Genomic DNA, 22,199 nt, shown 5'->3' on the forward strand with positions numbered 1-22,199 from the left:
TACATGTATCATCAAAAATAAAATCTTTATGCTACAACCTTCTAACTTCCTTGGACCTTACCCATTTTTCTAGATATATTGTACTCCCAAAGCCGTATCTCCAGACTTGATCTCTCACTTATCCTCCATTCTTAAATATCTGCCTTTCTCAAGGGCATCAGTCTGGTGTCCCTGCCCCATGCAAGGTGCCCCACATAACCTGCTCCCCAAAAGAGGCCTTTGGTTCCAGTCTCTGTTTCTGCCTCACTCTTCCTTCTACAAACCTTGGAGCACTGTGACTGTTCCTATGCCTTTATTTCCTAAATCTGGTCAATACTAAGTCATTAATTTCTTAAGTTTGAAATACGTGTATGTGTGCTGCCTATCCTCTATCCATGTTAGCCACCCTTGCATTGGTCTTCATTAACTGCTCTTGAATAACAGTAATTTAAGCAGATATACCAAAACTCAGAGCCCTCACTGCCTGCCGCTGCCCATCAGTTTCCCTCAGAGAAAATTCACTTGCGCCCAAAGAACATTAGGGGGCTTTTCTCAGCATTGTAGAGGCCAATGTCTAACTGCCTTCCTACTGCAAATGATCACCATGCTACTAACCTTATCACAGAATGCAAAACGTGGATTGTAGTCTGTGATTTAAGGCCAGCTTTCATGGAATAATTAAATTCTACGTGTTGTTGTTAATCATATGTCTTCATGTGTATCCTTCAAAGAAATTTGGCAGAAATTTGCTTTGATTTGTTAATCAACAAGGAAACATTCTTGGATATCTTACACTTTTTGTCTGAAAAATAATTATCTATATTAAGGCTCATTATTAAATTGATCAAAACAAATTTTGTAAATCGTATGTTAACAGGTCAATTTTCCAAGGAGAGCTACTAGATTTTTTTCCCTCTTTAGCCACCTCCTCCTTTAGTGAAAGTGATCGAAGATTTGCCTAGACGTAAACTGACTTCTGGTGATCTTAAGATGAAAGTAACATCAGGGAGAGTACAGCGGCCAGCACAATCAAAGGAACACAAAATACAGACCAGAATATTAAAGCAAGACCTGACTGGCCATTTTGAAAATAAAGAGGTAAGAACATATGATTAAACTTCTGTTTGTCGTGACTGCTGTAGACAAGGCCCATGCTTTCTAGGCCATCATCACTCTTCCCTCTCTTAGGAAGTAAAATAAAATAATATGAAGAGAAGAAAGTTGTATAACTAAAATTATAATATGCTTAAAAAATTTTAATATAAAATTAACACATGCTTCTGCTTTTGTAAAAGTCAAACCGTATAGAATTGCACCATCAAATATCCTACCTAGCCCAGTGGTCGGCAAACTCATTAGTCAACAGAGCCAAATATCAACAGTACAACGATTGAAATTTCTTTTGAGAGCCAAATTTTTTAAACTTAAACTTCTTCTAATGCCACTTCTTCAAAATAGACTCGCCCAGGCCATGGTATTTTGTGGAAGAGCCACACTCAAGGGGCCAAAGAGCCACATGTGGCTCGCGAGCCACAGTTTGCCGACCACGGTCCTAGCCACTTGTGGCTGACGAGTACTTGAGACATGGCTAGTGCGCTGAGATATACTGTACATGTGAAACACACATCAGGTATTGAAAACTTAGTGTGAACAAAAGAATGTAGCATATCTTAATAATTAATAACTTAATGCTGATTATATGTTGAAATTATAACATTTTTATTATATTCAGTTAAATAATATATATTATTAAACTTAATTTTACCTGCTTCTTTTTACTTTTCTACTGTGGTTCCTAGAAAGTTTTAGATGACATTTGTGACTTGCGTTATCTTTTAGACAGTGATGGTACAGAAGGTTATAAAGGGAAAACTAAAAGCGCACTTTCTTCCTCCCTGTTCCCTAGCTCCCTCTTCGTCTCACTCACCAGAAGCTACTGTTATTGATAGTTGTTGACGTCCTTTCTGAAGTTTTCTGTGCATATATAAACATATGTATATCTGCATATATTATTTTTAAGTTTCTTTACAGCACTGCTCTATAACTTGCTTTTATCACTTAACAGATTGAATGTTTATATTAGTACATATAGTGCTACAATGTTTAAAAAATATTTGCATAGTACTGCATTATGGATGTACTTTAATTTATCTAACTAGTACTCTGCTGGCTGGCACTTAGGTTGTATTGTCAGTTTTCTGTTAACACAATCTGTGATGCAGTGAATATCCTTGTACAATTATCTTTGAACATTTGCACAAATGTATCTGTAGAAGTAGATATTTTAAAGTTGGAGTGGGTGCATAAAAATTTTGATAGTAATAGCCAAATCCTATATAATAAAGAGGTAATATGCAAATTGACCATCACTCCAACACACAAGATGGCCGCCACAAGATGGCCAGCAGGGGAGGATAGTTGTGGGCGATCAGGCCAGCAGGGGAGGGCAGTTAGGGGTGACCAGGCCAGCAGGGGAGGGCAGTTGGGGGTGACCAGGCCTGCTGGGGAGGGCAGTTAGGGGTGACCAGGCCAGCAGAGGAGGGCAGTTGGGGGTGACCAGGCCTGCAGGGGAGGGCAGTTGGGGGGAACAAGGCCTGCAGAGGGGGGCAGTTGGGGGGGGACCAGGCCTGCAGGGGAGGGCAGTTAGGGGCAACCAGGCCAGCAAGGGAGGGAAGTTAGGGGTGAACAGGCCAGCAGAGGGCAGTTGGGGGTGACCAGGCCTGCAGGGGAGGACAGTTGGCGGAGACCCAGGCCTGTAGGGGAGGGCAGTTGGGGGTGACCAGGCCAGCAAGGGGGGGGAAGTTGGGGGCAACCGGGCCAGAAGGGGAGCAGTTAGGCATTGATCAGGTTGGCAGGGAAGTGGTAAGGGGCAATCAGGCAGGCAGGCAGGCGAGCGGTTGGGAGCCAGCAGTCCTGGATTGTGAGAGGGATCCCAGATTGGAGAGGGTGCAGGCTGGGCTGAGGGACACATACCCCCTCCCCCCATGCACAAATTTCGTGCACCGGGCCTCTAGTTATTCTATAAAACGATGTATCAATTTGTCTTTTTGCTTTGTTTGAGATGATCTGTTACCGTGGTGTGTGTGTGTGTGTGTGTGTTAGAGAGAGAGAGAGAGAGAGAGAGTCCAATGACATAAAAATATTTCTTACCATGTCTTGTGTTGTAAAGCCACTGTGGGCTAGTTTACCTTTTCAGTTTTATGCTTATGTTATTTACCGATATTTTTTCTTTATAGAATGAATTGTCAGATGGATTAAATAAAAAACGTTTACAAATCTTATTAAAAGGCTATGGTGAATATCCAACAAAATACAGGTAAAATTGAAATGCTTTCATGTTAAATCGGTTTTACCCCCCAGATTTTTCTTGGTAAAAAATTACATTTTCATTTCAGAATGTTCATCTGGCGCTCTCTGCTACAGTTGCCTGAAAATCATACTGCATTTAGTAGCTTGATAGATAAAGGTGTTCACATGGCATTTCTCAACCTTCAGAGGAAATATCCCATCAAAAGTAGGAAACTACTCAGAATATTACAGAGGTATGTTCAGTATATTGCAGCAATGTGAATCTCCTCCAAAATGTTTATCATATACAAATGGGAAAATGGTAATTTTATAGTAGAGAAACTCAGCAGACACTACCTTAACCAAGCACGCAAGTTTAAAATTGCCAGTGATAAAGCCCATCACTATATTACACATTGCTTTTGTGGTATTCTTGCCAAAAATGTATAACCTCTGTCTAATCATGAGATTGTCCCCCAAGTTGAGGGACAATCTATGAAATAACTGTCTGGTATTCCTCAAAATGTCAAGGTCATAAAAGATGAGAGACTGAGGAACTCGCACATTGAAAGAAGTTTTGATGATGGTAACAGTGGATGTGAGCTAGACAATAGGGAGAGAGAATTTTCAGCAAATATACCTTCTGTATCAAATTTGTTATTATGTGACTGTATTGTCTATTCAAATAAATTTTAATAATAATCTGTTTTCTGGTCTTTATTTCCTTATTTTATTCACAGAACCCTATCTGCATTGGCACACTGGTCTGCCATCTTTAGTGATACCCCGTATCTTCCACTCCTGGCATTTCCATTTGTGAAATTATTCCAGAACAACCAACTCATCTGTTTTGAAGTTGTTGCTACGCTCATAAGTAAGTAAATAAGCATTAATGAAACCAAGATTGAATTCTTGTACATTTTCCTGATGTCTTTGCACCTTTGCAACATTTAACAAATCTAGTGTGAAACAAGCAGATATAGAGCATAAAATAGTACAGCCATTTACACATAAACCTCTCATTTACAAGAATACTTGGATAGTTGTATTTTAGAATATACCGTTATAGCTAATTGTTGGTAAGAAGGAAGCAAATGGGTTTCCTACTAAAAGTCACTTACTATTCATAGACGTAGTAAGTATGCAAAGCATTTAGCACACAGTGCCGGTTGTGGCAAGTACTGGCTGCTACCTCCTTCTCATCATCCATAGCTGACATTTGAGAACTATGTGTGCCAGGTACCATCTCAGTGTTTTGTCTCTATTAACTCATTTAATCCTTACAACAATCTATGAGGTAGGTGGTGTTACTGTCCCCTTTCTGTAGATAAGGAAATTGAGGCACAGAGAGCTTAAGTTCCCAAGGTTAGGTTGATGGCAGAACAAGGATTGGACCAGGCAGGCAGAGCCTGTAGCCTGTATTCCCAGTCGTTGTGTTGACTGCTTTTGTCGTCCTCTACACTGACAAGTGAGTCATTGTTTTCATGTTGGTTGATCAGATCAGTTGAACAATTGGTTAACTGGACTCAAATTATAGTTTGTTTTAACAAACATAACTAATCTTAAATGTATTTTTAAATTACTTAGTGTTTTTCTTATACACAGAAGGGAGAAGTTAATTATAACAATAAAATTCTGAAAAGATCCAGGTGTACATATTGTGATTATTTCTCTTTACATTGTTTTTTGTTCATTTTATGACATTGTATTTGCTTTGGTAAGTTTTCACTCATCATTGAAGAAAATATAGGAAAATATACAAAAGAAAAGAAAATCTACCAATATTCCTTTTCCCCCAAGATAATCTCTGATAATATATAAGTGAATTTCTTATAAGAGCATTTCCCCCAAATCACTATATATTCTTGAAGAACATAGTTTATTGCCTGCATAACGTATTTCATCTTTAGGCACACTGTAATTTATCTATCCCTCAACTGCTATGCTTCTGGGGGTTTTCCTAATTTTTTCACACTTTTAGGCTGTTTTTTAAAATTATACTGCTTTTATTTAATGTGTTGTATACATTTTCCTTATTTTTATAAATTTTATAACCATTTTATTTACTGTAGTATTTCATAGTTTGCATGTACTAATTTAATCTATTGTTGGACATTTAGCTTGTTTCTAATTTTTACTTATTATAAGTTAACAATGTTATAATTATATTCACATGCAAATATCTATAATAATTTCTATTGGGTAGATTTCAATAATTGATATTATTATGTCATAAAATATGAATTTTGTAATTGATTACCCAAAAGGGTTGTACTAGTTTGCCCTGCCAGTAACACTAAGAGTTTTATTTTAAAAGGAAAAGAAACAAATCAAGGAGGTGTGGGAGGTAGAAGAGGATAAAGGGGGGACTAATGATGATGGAAGGAGACTTGACTTGGGGTGTGAACACACAATACAATATACAGATGATGTATTATAGAATTCTACATCTGAAACCTATGTAATTTTATTAACCAATGTCACCCCAATAAATTCAATAAATAAAAAATGAAATAAAATCTATTAGAAACAAATCAATAAGAAAGTGCCTTGCAGCTGGGACCAGGAATGCTTTGGGAAGTTTTAATTTTTTGTTTGTTTCTCACTGACTGCTCTGAAGAAATTGGCAAATTTCTGTTAACCTAAAATATTATGGTAACATGATGGAATTTTTAAATCTATTGTTATAGAATTTAAAGAGTTATGTTTTTTTCTTTATTATTAACGGGCATGCAGAGGACATGATACATTTAAAAATTGCTAAGTTCTTTGATAATATAGAAAGGTAAAGATAAGTTTCCTGTTTTTTTCTTCGTAGCTAATTGGTGTCAACACTGGTTTGAGTATTTTCCTAACCCTCCTATCAATATTCTTAGTATGATAGAAAACGTCCTGGCATTTCACGACAAGGAGCTGCTGCAGCACTTCATGGATCGTGATGTAACTTCCCAGGTACGAAGTGTCAGGTTCTTATAATAGCAGAACTTATTTTGGAAACTAGCATTAGTTCTATCACAAATAAAACAGTATTTTCTTGAGAGAGTATAATAAAAAACATAGTATTGTATTTTTAACAGTATTTCATTCTCTTTCCTCATTTAAACTGCTTTCCTGAAAGTCTATAAAGAAGTGTCCAAATTAAGGTAGTTCTTTACTTATGTTTTAAATGTAATAATTTTAATAACTAAACCAAACATAAGGCATTATTAGCAATGACATTATGACTTTTCCCTAGGAAACTAATACATTTTTTCTTATTCATTTTAGCTATATGCATGGCCTCTTCTTGAAACTGTGTTCTCAGAAGTACTGACAAGAGAGGAGTGGCTAAAATTATTTGATAATGTCTTTTCCAACCATCCTTCATTCCTGCTGATGACTGTTGTAGCCTACAACATATGTTCTAGAGCTCCTTTGCTCAACTGTGATCGTAAAGATGATTTTGAGGTAAATATCCTTGTTCTTAGGTAGCAGTTCTCAAATTTCATTTCTTTCCATTGAAAAACCCGTTTAGTTATTGAGTACCTATTGTATGTCAGGTCCTGGTATGAAGGGGTAGGAATATAGTGGAGAGCAAGCTATACCACAGCCATGTTCTTTCATAGTTTGTAGACAATTCAGCAGGCAATTGCAGCAGACTGTTAGTCTTAACATCTTAGCTTCAGAAAAGAATCATGGTAATATGGGAGTTTTGTGCTTTTTTGCCTGTATAAAGGATATTTAACAATTGGGTTTATTCTGTATGTGATTTTATCACAGTGACCCATCTGGTCTGTGCTAATCTGAATGCTTATTACATGTGCTGAATGGTAACTGAGAATTTTGAGGCTTGGCAAGAGAGTGACTGACAGAAAGCAGTGAGATGCTTTTGAAAAGGAGAGGTTCTTTCGGTAGGCTGAATTAAATGGGGCTTTGTTGTTTTTTGTTTCTTATTTTGTGATCCCTGTCAAATTAAACTTTATTTTTACTTTATGCTCATAAGATATATATGTATATGTGGGGGGGTAGGGGAGCAGGGTGTACAGGGTGACTTTGTGAAACATGGAGTTTACTCTTGTATTGTTATTAATTATTGTATTTTCCACATGAACAACTATAAACCTACTTTTGCTCCACCCTGTATGAATTCGGATCTGCCAGCAGAACAAGATAAAGTGAAAATTTTTCAGATTTTTAAAAAAGTCAAGCTAATTTATTTTCAAAAGCTAATTTCCTCCCAATTTATTTATTTTGCATTTTGAAGGAATAAAATCGAAGTAGAAGCATTTGTTCCATTATTGAAGTATTCTTCTATTATTTAAGAAGCCTTCATTTTGAGTTAAAATTTTAAAGTGTTATTTTGAAAGTGTATAATGTGGTGGTGAAATTTTTTTACATTTTGAAAATGTAAAATTGGATCTTCATTTTAGAACTTGGATTAAGGAAAGCTTCAGTGAATTTGAAAAAAGAAATCCTCTTCATGATAAAGTCACAGTTACATTTTTAAACTCCCATTTTAATTCTACCTGTAAATGCTTTGTTAGGTAAATCTCGATTTAAACACAAATTTTTCTTACAGTACTTTTTTCATCATCGGAATAACCTGGACATAAGTGTTGTAATTAGAGAAGTTTATTGTCTCATGGATACCACACCTGCTGACATTCATCCAGAGCATATGCTCAGTGGTTTTGTGGCACTGACAAAAGGACAGTATCCAGTCTTTAACCAGTATCCCAAGTTCATTGTGGACTATCAGACACAGGAACGGGAAAGAATAAGGAATGATGAATTGGAGTACTTAAGAGAGAGGTAATCATGGAAAAGTTGTTCTTCGATAGAAACAAAATCTATTATAAATGTAAACAAGAAAAGTTTTTATGAAAAATACATGTACATGATTATGTATTTGTGTAAAATTAGCATTTGAAGGCTGGAAATATCTCTAAAGATATTTAATTCTTACATATAGAAGTAAAACAATTATATACTAGTATTATCAGTTATACATTTTGTGTTTTGGTTGTTCTTGGACTTAAGTTTTCTTGTTCGCATTTTCATATAATAATAAATATTACCTACTTAAGGCAGACGGTTAAGAATATGCAAGCTGAAGTGGACCAACAAAGAGCTGAAGATGAAGCTTGGTGCCAAAAACAAGAACTGCTTCATAAAGCTGAAGAAGCAAGGAGAGAAATGCTCCTTCAAGAGGAGGAGAAGATGATACAACAAAGACAGAGGTATGTTTTATCAGCTTGAAAAAATCTGGACATACAAGTTAGTTGAATAATTTTTTTTTCATTTTTCATTATAGGAACAGCACTGTATGTGGCATTACCCACTGTGGTATTTCCAGTAAGCAAATATTTAAGTTAATAAAAAGAAATCTGTATATATACCACTTTTCAAATGTAATAGAGTCAAGTGTAATTCTAAAGCCATCCTGAGTATGATATAACTGCACTGATTATTCAGAATAATACAAGATCTATGTGCCTGGGAGGACATTGTTAGAAACATTATCCTACAATGGGTAGAAATGCTCTGTATTACTGTGCTGGATAAATTTCCTTTGGTGGAGCATAATTTTAAAAATTATGTTTTAAATATATCTGCGTGACCTGCAAATTGAAACATACAATGATTATCTCATCATGCATTTCATACTTTGAAGATAGGGGAAGAAGTATTAAATGCTTAAAGGTAAAATGTTGAAATTAAGATGATCCTTTTTCTTGGGTATGACTTTATGAAACAGATTTTTTTTTTAATATATTTTGTTGATTTTTTTACAGAGAGGAAGGGAGAGGGATAGAGAGTTAGAAACATTGATGAGAGAGAAACATCCATCAGCTGCCTCCTGCACACCCTCTACTGGGGATGTGTCCGCAACCAAGGTACATGCCCTTGACCAGAATTGAACTGGGACCCTCGAGTTTGCAGGCCAGTGTTCTATCCACTGAACCAAACCGGTTAGGGCTGAAACAGATTTCTAATGTGGTTAAAAGGAGCTACTGAGCTAAGCTATTAGCCTTCTCCTAAAGTTCTAAGAGAATAAGTATAATCTTTGGTAACATTGGAGCATTTTTGGGCATTCTTCCTTGAGATAGAGGATATCACTTGCATTGAGAGGATCTGAGTAGTAAAGCTTAAGAAGAACATGTACATATGAGAAGGAGACTTGTCATGTGAACACTTGTCATGTCCATGAGTGCAGACTTGTAACTGGGCATCTTTCACTGATATACTGTAAACAAAGCTGGATGCAGTGGCACCAGTGAAATTAGGGAAGTGGACCTAAGTAGGTGGCAGGCCCTTCATTGTTGTGAAATGTAATATTTTTCCATCTAAATCTATATTGGGAAATGTTTTTACTTGTTCCTCTTGATATAACCTGTATGACTTTCCATGTGAACAACTGTAACCCTATGTTGCAACCCCCCCCCGCCCCCGCATATTGTATTTAAGACTAGCTGCTGTGAAAAGGGAGCTGAAAATACAGGAAATGCACTTACAAGATGCCGCAAGAAGGCGCTTGCTGAAGCTTCAGCAAGATCAGCGGGAAATGGAACTAAGAAGACTGGATGATGAAATTGAGAGAAAGGTTTATTATTTATTACTCTTAGTACTCTTGCATCCTCTTCATTTAGTCTCATTTAAATGTAATGAACACCTTTAAGTTAAATATTACCTCTGGAGTTCACAATGAATGCTAAATAACCCCTCTAACTTAATTGACTTTTTTCCTCAACTATTCTCATTCTCTTTCATATATTTCATCATGGTTAAATATTTTAGAAATGCCAGGAAAATTAGTCAGGTTGACCAGTGTCTTTGGTGATTAAACATTCTATATTTTTATCCATTGCAAATTTAAATTGCTCAAGTTTTACTAACTTGTAATATTGGCTAATGTAATATGGTAAGAACTGTCATCTGTTCTCCCAGTCTGGTAAATAAGCATATGATAATTGTGCTTTCTTTTTTAGAAAATTAGGCTTAACTTTAACTCCGACATTATTCATAGATTCCACAGTGAATGTTAATATAATATCAATTACTCCGGTTTCAAAAACCCAATACCTATTATTTTAAACACTTGTAGTGGGTTGTTCAGATTAAAAGATTACCAAGTCTATTAAACAAAAATTATTTTGTAAATTCTTTTTGGTATTCACAGTTTGTGGTTTTCTTTGAACGTAGGTAAATATGAGAGATCAAGAAATTGCTACCACAGCCAAAGACCTAGAAATGAGACATCTGGAACTTGAATCACAAAAAAGACTTTATGAGAAGGTATAAATCAGCTATTTCCAATATAAGAAAAACAGGATTCATGCAAACTCTTTTTTAGACTGTATTTTTCATGGTTTTTTAATGTTCATTTTATTTTTTTGTTGTTTTTTTTTTAAGAAAAACAGTGTCATCTAGGATTGTAAGGTAGCAAAAATGTCTGAATATACAGTTTGTTGTTTTTCTTTTTCCCTTAATCAAATTCTTTTCCTAAATGCTGCATATCTTTGCAGTTATCATTTGTAGTGGCTATTAATGAGCCATAACTTAAACTGTTTTTCTGCTGTTTGTAGTTTAAGTGGTTTAGAATTTTTGGCAATAAACTTCTTCATACATATATCTTCTCTGCATAAAATTTAAAAAATTTTTATTTTAAACTAATTATATGGTAATTATGCTGCAAATAGAGAGTTAGAAAAGTAGAAAAAACTGTTAGAAAATAACTGCTAAATATCATCAATAAGGATAAGTGAGGTTATTTGCTACGAACAATTGGTATTTTGCTTTTTCAACTTAAATCTTCTTGAATACTGTTTACTATCCCACCCCCACCCCCAACACCTGTACCCATTCACACTCACTCCTGTTTCCCTGCCCTGGCAACCACTAATTTACTTTCTGTCTCTGTACTTACCTATTCTGGACATTTCATATAAATGAAATCTTATAATTTGTGATCTTTTGTGATCAATAAGGATAAGTTTCTTTCAGGTAGTATAATGTTTTCAAGGTTCAGTCATGTTGTAGCTTGAGTCAGCACTTTATTATTTTTATGGCTGAATAATAAATATTCCGTATGATAGATCACATTTTGTTTATTCATTCATCAGTTGGTGGATATTTGGGTTGTTTTCACTTTTTCAGTATGATGAGTAGTGCTGCTAAGAACATTCACATACAACTTTTTGTTTGGACATACATTTTCAATTCTCTTAGATAGATACCTAGAAGTATAGAGTCCCAATTTCTCCCCATTCTTATGAACAATTGTTGCTGTCTGTCCTTTTGATTATAGCCATACTAGTAGGTGTGAAATGATATTATTGTGGTTTTGATTTTCATTTCCCTTATGACTAATGATGTCAGCATCTTTTTCATATGTTTACTATCCATTATTAATCTTCTTTGGCAATCATGTGGTTAATGTCTGTTCAAAATACGTAGGGCCATATTTTTTGTTTTTAATATGTCATATAATTTTTTTGTGTGAAACCCAGATATTTTAAATAATAAAATGTGGCAAATCATATTTTCTTCCCTCCCAGAGTTTCTTTGCTTAGTGACTTTTCTGAATTAATTCTATAAAGTCTCCAGTCTTTGTCATATGTAGCCCCTTCAGTCCCTCCTTGGGTAGCTTAGTGATTGGACAGGTATTTCCTTAGATGCTTTGAACCAGTAAGCCTCTAGTCTTTGCCAAGGGACTCTGTGTACATCATGTTGGTGACTCCTTGAACACTTTCATAGTTTACAACTCTGTCTTCGATTTCACTTTCTGGTTGTGCAAAACCTCGGTTCACCAGAGTTGACAGCTTAGGACCTTCTCAGGTCTGAGCATTCATATAGTCCTTGGCATGTGCACAGCCTTGCACTTGCACATGGCCTTCTAGAGTCCCAGGATCTATCAGAGCTTTTCAAGGCCCCCTGTGGACATCAGTTCCCCACCTTTCCCTGTAAAGCTTTTTGGTTAGCCTGTTTACCCTAACTGGGATCCATTGCCTCAGGCAGCCAATACATGCAACAGTTTCCGCTGTTTTTAGCAAATGTCCCCAGGAAAAGGGCTGTTCAAAGTAGTTGAGTTCTGCGTCAGGTCAAATGCTAGTAAAGACAGCCTTGGGAGTGGGGTCTTTCAGAACCATTGACAGGTCAGATGATGACAGTTCTCTGGGGATGGGAGTTTGAAGGAGCTCCAACTCCATTTGCCCCCTCCATTGGCTGTCAGGCTGCTGGTTTTCTAGGCTAATGTAGAGCTTAGGATTGGGGTGGACATAGGAATAATTAAAGTTAAAGATGCCATAATGCTTGCTGTTCTCACCAAGATTCAGCCATGAATAAGTGCTCCCCAGATTGCTGTGGGCCTTCAGTTAATTTCCAGAGTTTTGAAAAAGTTGGTTTTGCCACGGTTCTTAGTGCTTCTGTGGATGAGAGAATTTTCAGAGCTCCTTACTCTTCAATTTTCACTGATGTCACTGATGTTTGTTTTTTACTTTGAAAATTAGATGACTACAGTTTTTATTTGTGTGCATATTAGAAATCTGGAAAAAAGGTCATTTTTGTATTCTAGCATTATTATAGACTAGAGACCTGATGCACAAAATTTGTGCAAGAGTAGGCCTTCGCAGCCACGGTGGCTGCCTCGATCCCTCCCTCGCAGCCCCCTTGCAGCCGCAGTGGCTGCCTCGATCCCTCCCTCACAGCCCCCTTGCAGCCGCAGTGGCTGCCTCGATCCCTCCCTCACAGCCCCCTTGCACCACAGTGGCTGCCTCGATCCCTCCCTCGCAGCCCCCTTGCAGCCGCAGTGGCTGCCTCGATCCCGGGCTGCAGCCCGGCTTTGCCCAGTCGATTTGCATATTACGCTTTTATTATTATAGATTGATTTTTTTTTTAACAAATGGTTTTTTAAACAGAATCTTACTAGAAATCAAGAAACTGTTGCAAAAGAAATGAGAGAAGATATAGATGCCTATAGACGAAAAGTGGATCTTGAAGAACGCTCGTTTCATAGACTGATAGAAGCAGATCAAACACAGAACCAAAAAGCCCAAAAGGTAAAAATGTGTTCAATTTAGTGTATACATAAAGGGGGAATTTTCCATCCCCCATCATTGTAAAAGAAAGAATTCAAAATTGAACTCTGTGAAAGTTGAGTTAATTTATGTCTTTGCTTCAGTTAGCATAGTTTCTAGAATCTCACATTATTTTATTTGCAGATATTTCTTTGACAGCCATATACATGTGTCTTTTGTACTCTGAGAATTTTAAGACTTAGAAAAAAATATAAAGGAAATAAATTTATAAATTGTAGTATCCTGTGTTATGGTCTCAGAAATTGTCCCTGAGTAGATTTTTGTTACAAAATATCAGGTCTCTTCCTGACATGTAAGCCAGAGTTTCAAAGTATATTCTCTAAAATATTAATAACTATTATTCAGTAAAATGGGAGGTGACAAATTAGTACTAGAAATTCTGTCATATTGTTTTTCATGCCAAATTTGAGGATATAGTACATTGTGACTCTTTAAGAAAATTTCCCAAACTTATAAAATTTCTTGTGGAGAAATTCTGGCTTAAATGAATTGAAATAGAATTTGAGACCCTCACAAAAGAATGTTTTCTATTTTCCCTTAAACAGAATGCTAAGTTGGTCTGTGGCAGGGCCTGGCAAAAGCCAAGAATAGTGTAGGAGTTTTTTACCTTCTGTACTGCAACAGTTCATGGCTAATAACCCTACAATATTCCTACCATCTTTTTCCTTAAAGATTTTTGTCCAGTCTGTAAGAATGGGCTCTCCTAACTCATTTGCAAAGGGTTGAAACATGGAAATTGTTTAATCCCACCTATCCCTTAGCCTAGAAGTTTTCGACCTTAGCTGTATATTCTAATTGCCTAAAGATCTCCCCCTCTGCTCCCAAGGACATACTTGGATAGAAGAAGGCAGAGAGAGAGAAAAACATCGATAGGTTGCCTTCTATAAACGACCAGGCATTGAACTCACAGCCCGGGTATGTGCCTGACCAGGAATCAAACTGGCAACCTTTCGGCACACTAACTGAGCCACTACTGCTGGGCTGAAGAACTTTCTAAAAGGCCCAATGTCCAGCCACCCCAGAGACTGATTTAGTTGATTTGTGGTGGGTCCTGGACATCAGTTTGTTTTAAACACCCAGAGGTGATTGAATATGCACCCAGGTTTACAAGCAGCTGCCCTGGATACATTAAGTAGATATGCCATAATTATATATAGTCTGACCTTATTTCTGAAATGTACAATTTTTTTCTTAGTTAATTGAAGAAAACTTGGCAAAAGCTGAACAAGCCTGTCTAAATACTGACTGGCAAATTCAGGCTTTACAGAAACAAAGATGGGACGATCAACAACGAAATGAATCTTACCGGGAAATGGCCAAACTCCTTCGGGAAAACAGAAGGAAAGAAATAGAAGTATTGAATGCAATGATGTGGAATGAAGCTAAAAAGGTAAGACTAATGTTATAATCTTGTTATTAATTATTTAAAATTTGGAATATTACATAACCAAATGACAAAAACATCAAGCCACGTAATTTTTTTGTCGGAAAATATCTTAAAGATGATCTAAGTTTAATAGGTATTGCTCAGAGAAGTCCCATATTGATGGTTGCTACCTAACACTGACTAAGCATCTTCCTCATTTACATTAGTGTGTCTCAGCTTCTCAGCTTGTGGGACTTGTCCTGGCAGATTGCATAATATTACTACTTTACCTAATTCTTTATACTTACAATGAAGAGGATTTTGAAGAGTTAAGAATTACATGTAGTTGCTAGTAACAAAGACCAAAATAATAGTGATGATAAACAAGATAGAAGTTTTTCTTTTTCACGTGAAAGAAGTGTGGAGGTAGGCAGTCCCGTGTTGTATCCCGACTCCAAGGTCATGGGGACACTACCTCCTCCAGCCTTTCTACACTACTTCCTGGTGTGTGTCTCTCATTGTCAAGGTGAACTTACCATCCAAGATGATGGGTTTCAGCCTCCCATACACATTCCATTCAGCAAGAAGAAGGTAGGACAGAAGTGCAAGAGGCTCCATCTCCCAGAACTCCTTTCCAGAATTCCCATATACATTTCTAGCCACATTTGGCTGCAAAGGATATTGGAAATGAAGTCTTTTTAGCAGGGAGCATTATCATCCCAAATAGAATTAGAATTCTATTCCCAAAGAAGAACCAGAGAATGGGTTTTGAGGAGCTTACTTAAGAGTATATATGTTTTGGTTGATCCTCCCTGAACAACTCGGGGGACCTGTGCTCTATGGATGTAGCAGACACAATGGCCTCCCCTAAGGACACTGAAGAGCCAGGGAGAGATCAAGAACTAGATAATTGGCTTTCATTCATTCTTCTTTCTGCTGCTAGATCATAGTTTTATTCTGAAAGCTTTCCATAATATATTTCCTTCAAGTCACGATTCCAGACTCATCTTCCTCCTACCCAACCCCAGAAGTATAACCCTTTAATTCATGGATGGGAAGGGGTAGGAGTGATGCCCAAATCACTGAGGTTCTTCTCAGAAAAGTGGTGAAGAAAGCCCACATTGCAAGGTAAAGATTGCTGGCACTGGGGCTAGACTGTAAAATTAGGTGTTACTCTCGTGTGGGTAAAATGGTGCATTTAAGAGTACACAGAGAATCCTAGCTTTTCGTGGTATGCAGAGATCTGCCTTTGTGTCCAGTGTCCTGGGTATTCTAGCTTGACTACTGTGTCTTGGAGGATTACTCAATCTCAGTCTCCTCATTAGTGACATGAAAGGGATGGATCTCTATGGTCCTCCCTGGCCCTAATGATTCTTCAAAGTTTTTGTTATTTAACGCATATTTAATTCATTAGCATTCCTATAGAAGACATTTGGCATATAAAAAGTTTGTATATAGCCTGGCCGAGGTGGCTCAGAGGTTGAGTGTTGACCTATGAACCAGATCATGGTTCAATTCTGGTCAGGGCACATGCCCAGGTTGCAGGCTCTAACTCCAGTGGGGGTTGTGTAGGAGGCCGCTAATCAATGATTCTCTCTCATCATTGATGTTTCTATCCCTCTCTCTTCCTCTCCCTTCCTCTCTAAAATAAAAAAATATATATGTATTTTAAAAGTTTGCATGTAAAACCTGTAGCATTGCTAGAACATTGGGAGTTATATAGTTTTTCAAATTGATTGTTATTTACCCTTTAAGCTCATTGTAAGATTATTGTTTTCTCACTTTAGGAAGAAGGAAATAGGGGCTAATAGTGATTACTTGACTTCCCTGTAGTCATTAAGTATACCAGAGCTGGGCAAAGAATTTATTCTCCACAACATGACGACCATGGCTAGCAGCTGCTGTATGATAGATAGGAAAGTTAAGAGAGTGAATCCTAAAAGTTCGCGTCAGAAGAAAAACATTTTTTTCCTTTTTTCTTTTCTCTTTGTTGTATCTATATAAGAAGATGGATTTAGCTGAACCTGTTGTAATCACTTCACCATATACGTAAATCACACCATCACGCTGTATGGCTTGCTTACACAGTGATATATGCCGGTTATTTCTCAATGAAACTGAAAGTAAAAAAAAATTATCCTCTGAATTTTATAGACTTTATTATTAAGGTATAGCATTCAAACTAAATGAAACAGTTGTCATTAGTTTAAAAAACTAAAACTTAACTTTATAAGACTTGGGATTTGAAATGTGTTGAAATGCATTGTTAGCTCAGTGACAGTTGGGACCTGTTTGTGCACCTGGTACTGAGTGACATCAGAAGGGCCTCAGCTTTCCAGGTTCCTCAGCTGCCCTGGCCAAGGCCGGCACCCACTTACCCGAACTCCAGACAAGGCCTCCTGCCTGGGCAGTGCAAAGGGAAGTAGAACAGAGGGAACAGAGGGGCTTCTTCCACTGCAGGAGCGTGCATTCCCACAATGTTCATGTGATTCTCCGCACCCCCCTTATTTATATTTAGTGGAAGGAAGCTGAAGAAAAAGACTTTCAGCTGAAATCAGAAAAGAAAGCTTCTGCTCTTTCAGATGCATCTAGAAAGTGGTTTCTAGAGAAGGAGCTAGATGATGCTTTGGAACATGCTGAACATATACATAACAAGGGTAAGTACTGTGAATGCCTTTCTCTCTCTCCATGGTGTTACAGATTCATTTAAATGATATGTTCTGTTATTGTGGATAAATCCTTGAGGTGTATTTTGGCACTGTTATTCAAATTATTGCCCAGCTAAAAGGTAATCCCTACCTGGTTACCCTAGTCACCATTTTTTTGGTCACAAGGAGTAGGCTTAGGCAGTGGGGCTTCAAAGAAACAGCTTCAATAAAGAAACATTTTCTCAGCCATCTTGTGGAATTCTATTTTCTTTCATGGTTCTATGGCCCATGGCATCCCCTTCATGTTTACAAAGTGCCAGTTCTAGTTTATTTTAGTAAGAATATGTGCTTTATTCCATTTTATGCAGATCTCACCTAAAAGTTTTTCCCTTATGTAACATTGACTCTGCTTTTCTTATTGTGTGTGTTTTTGTTGTTTTTTCCAATTCTCTCATTAAGGCCTGTTCTCTGGAGCAATGCAGATAGCTTTTCCCACCTCTGCCACATGACAGCCCTCAAATGTTGAAGATGACTCTCATTCCATCCCCCACACCAGTTCAAATTAGCCATTTGGTAATTAGTCAGATTATCTTAATGACTCATTGAGTGAAACCTGAGTTAAAACTGTTAGCTAAAGCTCTTGAGAGCAGCTAAAAGCAGGCACCTTAATGAGTGTGACCCACACATTCTGGGCCTGACTCATGGAGGCAACCCCAGGGATTGGAGCAGAAAGGGAGGGGCAGTCATAAGTGACGTTAGAATGAAAAGTCAAAAGACTTGGGTGTCTTGTTGGCTGTACAGCTGTACGAGGTAGGGAACTGTAGAGCACAGCTGGAGAGTGAGTGTAACTTCTGAAATGAAGGGAGTGATTAAAAGTGGAGAGGGGTACCAGCTAGGGGTGGACACTGCTCTGCTTACTACCTAAGAAAGTTTCAGGTAAAACTTGCCTATTGGTTGTTCCGATTCCTGTGTATGTTGTGATTAGGCCCTGCCTGGGTAAAGCCAGCAGTGATAGCTCACAGTTCTCGGGTAAAGCCTGCTGATTATATTTCACAATCCATTCCAGTAAATGTTGGCATCTCTGTCCTAATAGCCACATTTGAGTTGTTTGCAGGCTTTTTGTTTGGGTTAAAGGTGTTTAAGAGTACTTTACCAAAACTTCTGCTCAGCTCTTAATTCTAACTGCACTTCCTGGCCCTTTGAATGGTGTCCCCTTCTTGCCAGCATTCTTCTCAGAACAGAAAAGGGGCTTTTCTCCTCGACGATTTTGGTGAACTAGGGACCGCTTGGAATTAATAAAGGCTTCCTACTCACTCCCAAGCATCCTCTTGTCTCCTCACTTTTGTAACAGTAGTGCCCAGATGCCAAAATGAGCGGGGTGCCTCAAGCCGCTTGCCTAGAACCTCACAATTAAATGACATTTCTGAAATGGATTCCTCAACACGGAGTAAGTTGATAAGATTTCTTCCGTTATTTTAAATGTAATAGTATTTAAGCAAGATTGTGACTTAAATTACATTTATGGCATGTTGATGCCATTTTCCCAGGGCATTGGGAATGGAAATCTTAAAATGGAGGTAGCAAAATTCTCAAATCTCCATCTGGGGAAACAACGGGATCAGCCCAAAACCCAAGTAAAGGAAGTCGGCCAACATCATTAAGGCTTCTCCAGTTCTTTGGCACCAGCACCACCTGAAACAATCGAAGTCTGTCGCTAACTAAATCAATGATATTCGTGACTGTTTTACATCCTTGTGAAGGGAAAACCTCAGCATTCATTTTCAGTTATTACGCATTTGGATTTTCTTCTGTTCTGAGCTGGGCTTCCAACAACCATTGAAAACGTGTTTGCTGTGGGCCCTGCCACCAGGACAGCACTTATTGGCCGGAGGCTAGGGCTTCATGCTGATCAGGTGACGTTTGATCCCTGACTTGATTCACTGGAGGTTTTGTTCATTTTTGGAAGGGGTGGGATGGAAACATCTTAGGGAAATATAGTCACAGCACTAGCCCATAAAGGAACTAAACATTTCCAAAGTACTTGATTTTTTGTTTGCTTGATTTTTTTATATATTTGTATTGAATTTATTGGGTTACATTTTATTAAATGGGTTTCAAGTGTACAATTCTGTAATACATCATCTGTATTTTATATTGTGTGTTCAACACTCCATAGTCTGGTCACCATTTATTCCCCCTATACCCCCTTCTACCTCCCTTCACCCCACCTTCCTCTGGTAATCACCAGGCTATTTTGTCTGTGTCTGTTTTTTTGCTTAATCACTTCACCTATTTCATCCAGCACCTCCACCCCACCTCAGCTGTCAGTCTGTTCTCTGTGTCCTAGTTTTTAAAAGGAGGGGAGGGAGGGGACAGGAAACTGTTAGACTTTATTTAAACTGACCTTTTCAATAAAACTATCATATAAATGAAGCAGAATTTTACAAGGTTTTTAAAAATGTATTTTATTGATTTTTTTACAGAGAGGAAGGGAGAGGGATAGAGAGTTAGAAACATCAATGAGAGAAACACCGATCAGCTGCCTCCTGCACACTCCCTACTGGGTATGTGCCTGCAATCAAGGTACATGCCCTTGACCAGAATTGAACCTGGGACCTTTCAGGCCACAGGCCGACGCTCTATCCACCGAGCCAAACTGGTTAGGGCTTTTGAGTTCTTTTAGAACAGGGGTGGGGAACCTTTTTTTTTTTTTTTGCCTGGGGCCATTTGGATATTTATAACATCATTCGCTGGCCATGCAAAATTATCAACTTAAATATTAGCCTGCTATATTTGGTCAAACATTTAATAAACTCACCCCTAATGCCTTGGCAGGATTAGACCAAATGATTTCGAGGGCCTTATACGGCCCTCGAACCAGACATTTCCCACTCCTGTTTTTTAAGAACAAAATTTTATACATTGTCCACTAAAACCAGCTTTATAAGAAATACACCTAATAACAAGTCATGAGAATCCAGCATTGTGTAAACATTTTTGCTAACTCATACTCTTATGTCACCTATAAGTTCTGTGTTAGAACAGGAATTAAACCAAAAGTCATATGTAAGTCAAAAGAGATTCTCAACTCTTGTCTCTTCTGACATGTCAGGACTTTCTAACGAGATAATTCTAAATTCAAAAATTGACTTGGAGACATTTGATAAGTTTGGTTACTTGGCAGCAAAATGAAGCATAAAAGTTATATTGCTTGAAGAAAAAAAATAGTTTCAGAAATTGAAGCTGTAACTGAGTTTCAGAGAAGTGTATTTTTAAGATATTTTGTGCTGCGCCGGCACGGCCAAGGGGGACCCTGAGTGGGGGTGGTGAAAGGCTTAGAAAAGACAGATGAGAATGAAAGCTGGGTCTCGGTGGGACACTGCTTCTCTTGAGAGACAGCGCCCACAATCCGTGTCTTTATTTTATAGCAGATGCTACGAGGCAAAGTAAGGGCATGGTCAAAATGTTTACAACATTCTCGGTTTCGAATCTACTCAGTTACATGCACCTGATCAAGCTTTGTTTACTTGCAGCCTATATCACTTAGGCACGTGGGGCCACGTGTTCGGACCATAAGTTCAAGCTTACAACTACAGCTGTTGGCTATAATTGTGCTGGGAGGGCTCTGCCCTCCAAGCTGGGACTTGCACGTGGCCACGAGAGGACTGTGCCCTCTCATCAGTCCAAGGCTTGAACCTGCCCAAACACTGTAGCCGCTCTCCACAGTATTTTTCAAATTCTAGTATTACTAGCCCCTCTAACTCAGTATGATTGACACTTGGACCCATTGTAATATTTTAATCTTGATTCTGGACTCTCCCTGTGTTAGCCACTATTAAAAGCATTTTATTTCTATTTCATCATTGGGAAGTGCTCATGGTGTGTACAATATTAATTTGGGCAACTTGGAATGCCTTTTATTACATTAAGCATCCTAGTGAGGAAACTTACTGTTGTTACAAAGAAATCAAATTTTCTTTGGACAGACTTTGTTCCCAATTTAAAAGGTTGTATTTCCAAATTAGAAAAAAATGCTTAATAACCAAAAGTGGATAAATTGTCCGGTAGCATTCATCAATTCAACAAATATACATTTAGCTTGTGAATGGAACCACATAGGACCAGGTAGTATGTCAGGCTTTTATTTAACAAACTTGGTTTTTATTATTTATTTCATTACAGATTTTTACAACATGTTTACCTTTAAAATAAATGCTGTCTCATTGCTATCAGAAAATTAAACTGTTAATTTTAAATTTTGTTTTCAAGTTTCTTTAAACCAAAGAAAAACACAGTGGGACACCATGGAACGGGATCTTCTGGGGAGAGTGAGAAACCTTCGCCAGAGACTCACCGCGCAGGCTCGTAGCAGATGTCAAACACCTCATCTTTTGGCCACATAGACTGGTCACCTTGAAAGAGTCAAAGAAATACCTATTTTGCAATCAGTGACACTGATTTTTAGATTTAAATTCCTGTAAAGATCAACCTTTTGTATAGAAAATTGTGTGTAGAAAAATTATGTCTTCTATTTAATTCTTATGCTTTTTGGCTTGTAAATGGCTTCTGGTACTTCTCACAATAAAAATTTTTGAAGATATTTGTGCCGCACCAGCACAGCCAGATTCGGTGAGCCTGAGAGGGGGCAGTGAAGGACTGAGAAAAGACAGACAAGAGGAGAAAGTGGGGTTTCTACTGATGGAGAGCTAGCAACAGCACCATAGCCTATAAGCTGAGTCTTTATTTTATAGCCAGATTCCAAAGTAAGGGCGTGGTTACAACATTGTCGTGGGTTTCGAATCGACTCAATTACATGCACCTGATCAAGCTTTACTTGCTGCA

At 37.8% G+C, this 22,199-nt stretch overlaps 1 protein-coding gene across 4 annotated transcripts in view; it reads left to right on the plus strand.

The window, feature by feature from the left end:
* TBC1D31 (TBC1 domain family member 31) overlaps positions 1 to 21,973 on the plus strand; it is a 46,016-nt gene extending 24,043 nt beyond the window's left edge. For 2 of the 4 annotated variants that reach the window (XM_080646450.1, XM_080646449.1), the window contains 15 exons: positions 901 to 1,077; positions 3,216 to 3,295; positions 3,375 to 3,521; positions 4,008 to 4,141; positions 6,086 to 6,219; positions 6,535 to 6,714; positions 7,826 to 8,058; positions 8,334 to 8,486; positions 9,715 to 9,850; positions 10,450 to 10,542; positions 13,164 to 13,304; positions 14,539 to 14,733; positions 17,228 to 17,366; positions 18,709 to 18,804; positions 21,627 to 21,973. In XM_080646450.1, coding sequence (XP_080502576.1) covers positions 901 to 1,077; positions 3,216 to 3,295; positions 3,375 to 3,521; positions 4,008 to 4,141; positions 6,086 to 6,219; positions 6,535 to 6,714; positions 7,826 to 8,058; positions 8,334 to 8,486; positions 9,715 to 9,850; positions 10,450 to 10,542; positions 13,164 to 13,304; positions 14,539 to 14,733; positions 17,228 to 17,366; positions 18,709 to 18,804; positions 21,627 to 21,760 — 2,172 coding nt within the window. In that variant the 3' untranslated portion in view covers positions 21,761 to 21,973. The remainder of the gene's footprint in view (positions 1 to 900; positions 1,078 to 3,215; positions 3,296 to 3,374; positions 3,522 to 4,007; positions 4,142 to 6,085; positions 6,220 to 6,534; positions 6,715 to 7,825; positions 8,059 to 8,333; positions 8,487 to 9,714; positions 9,851 to 10,449; positions 10,543 to 13,163; positions 13,305 to 14,538; positions 14,734 to 17,227; positions 17,367 to 18,708; positions 18,805 to 21,626) is intronic. The other 2 variants (XM_080646447.1, XM_080646448.1) reach the window with 2 other exon arrangements.
* Positions 21,974 to 22,199: the final 226 nt, after the last annotated feature.

Source organism: Plecotus auritus, assembly GCF_963455305.1.
Source record: "Plecotus auritus genome assembly, chromosome: 11".
Classification (NCBI taxonomy): Eukaryota; Metazoa; Chordata; class Mammalia; order Chiroptera; family Vespertilionidae; genus Plecotus; species Plecotus auritus.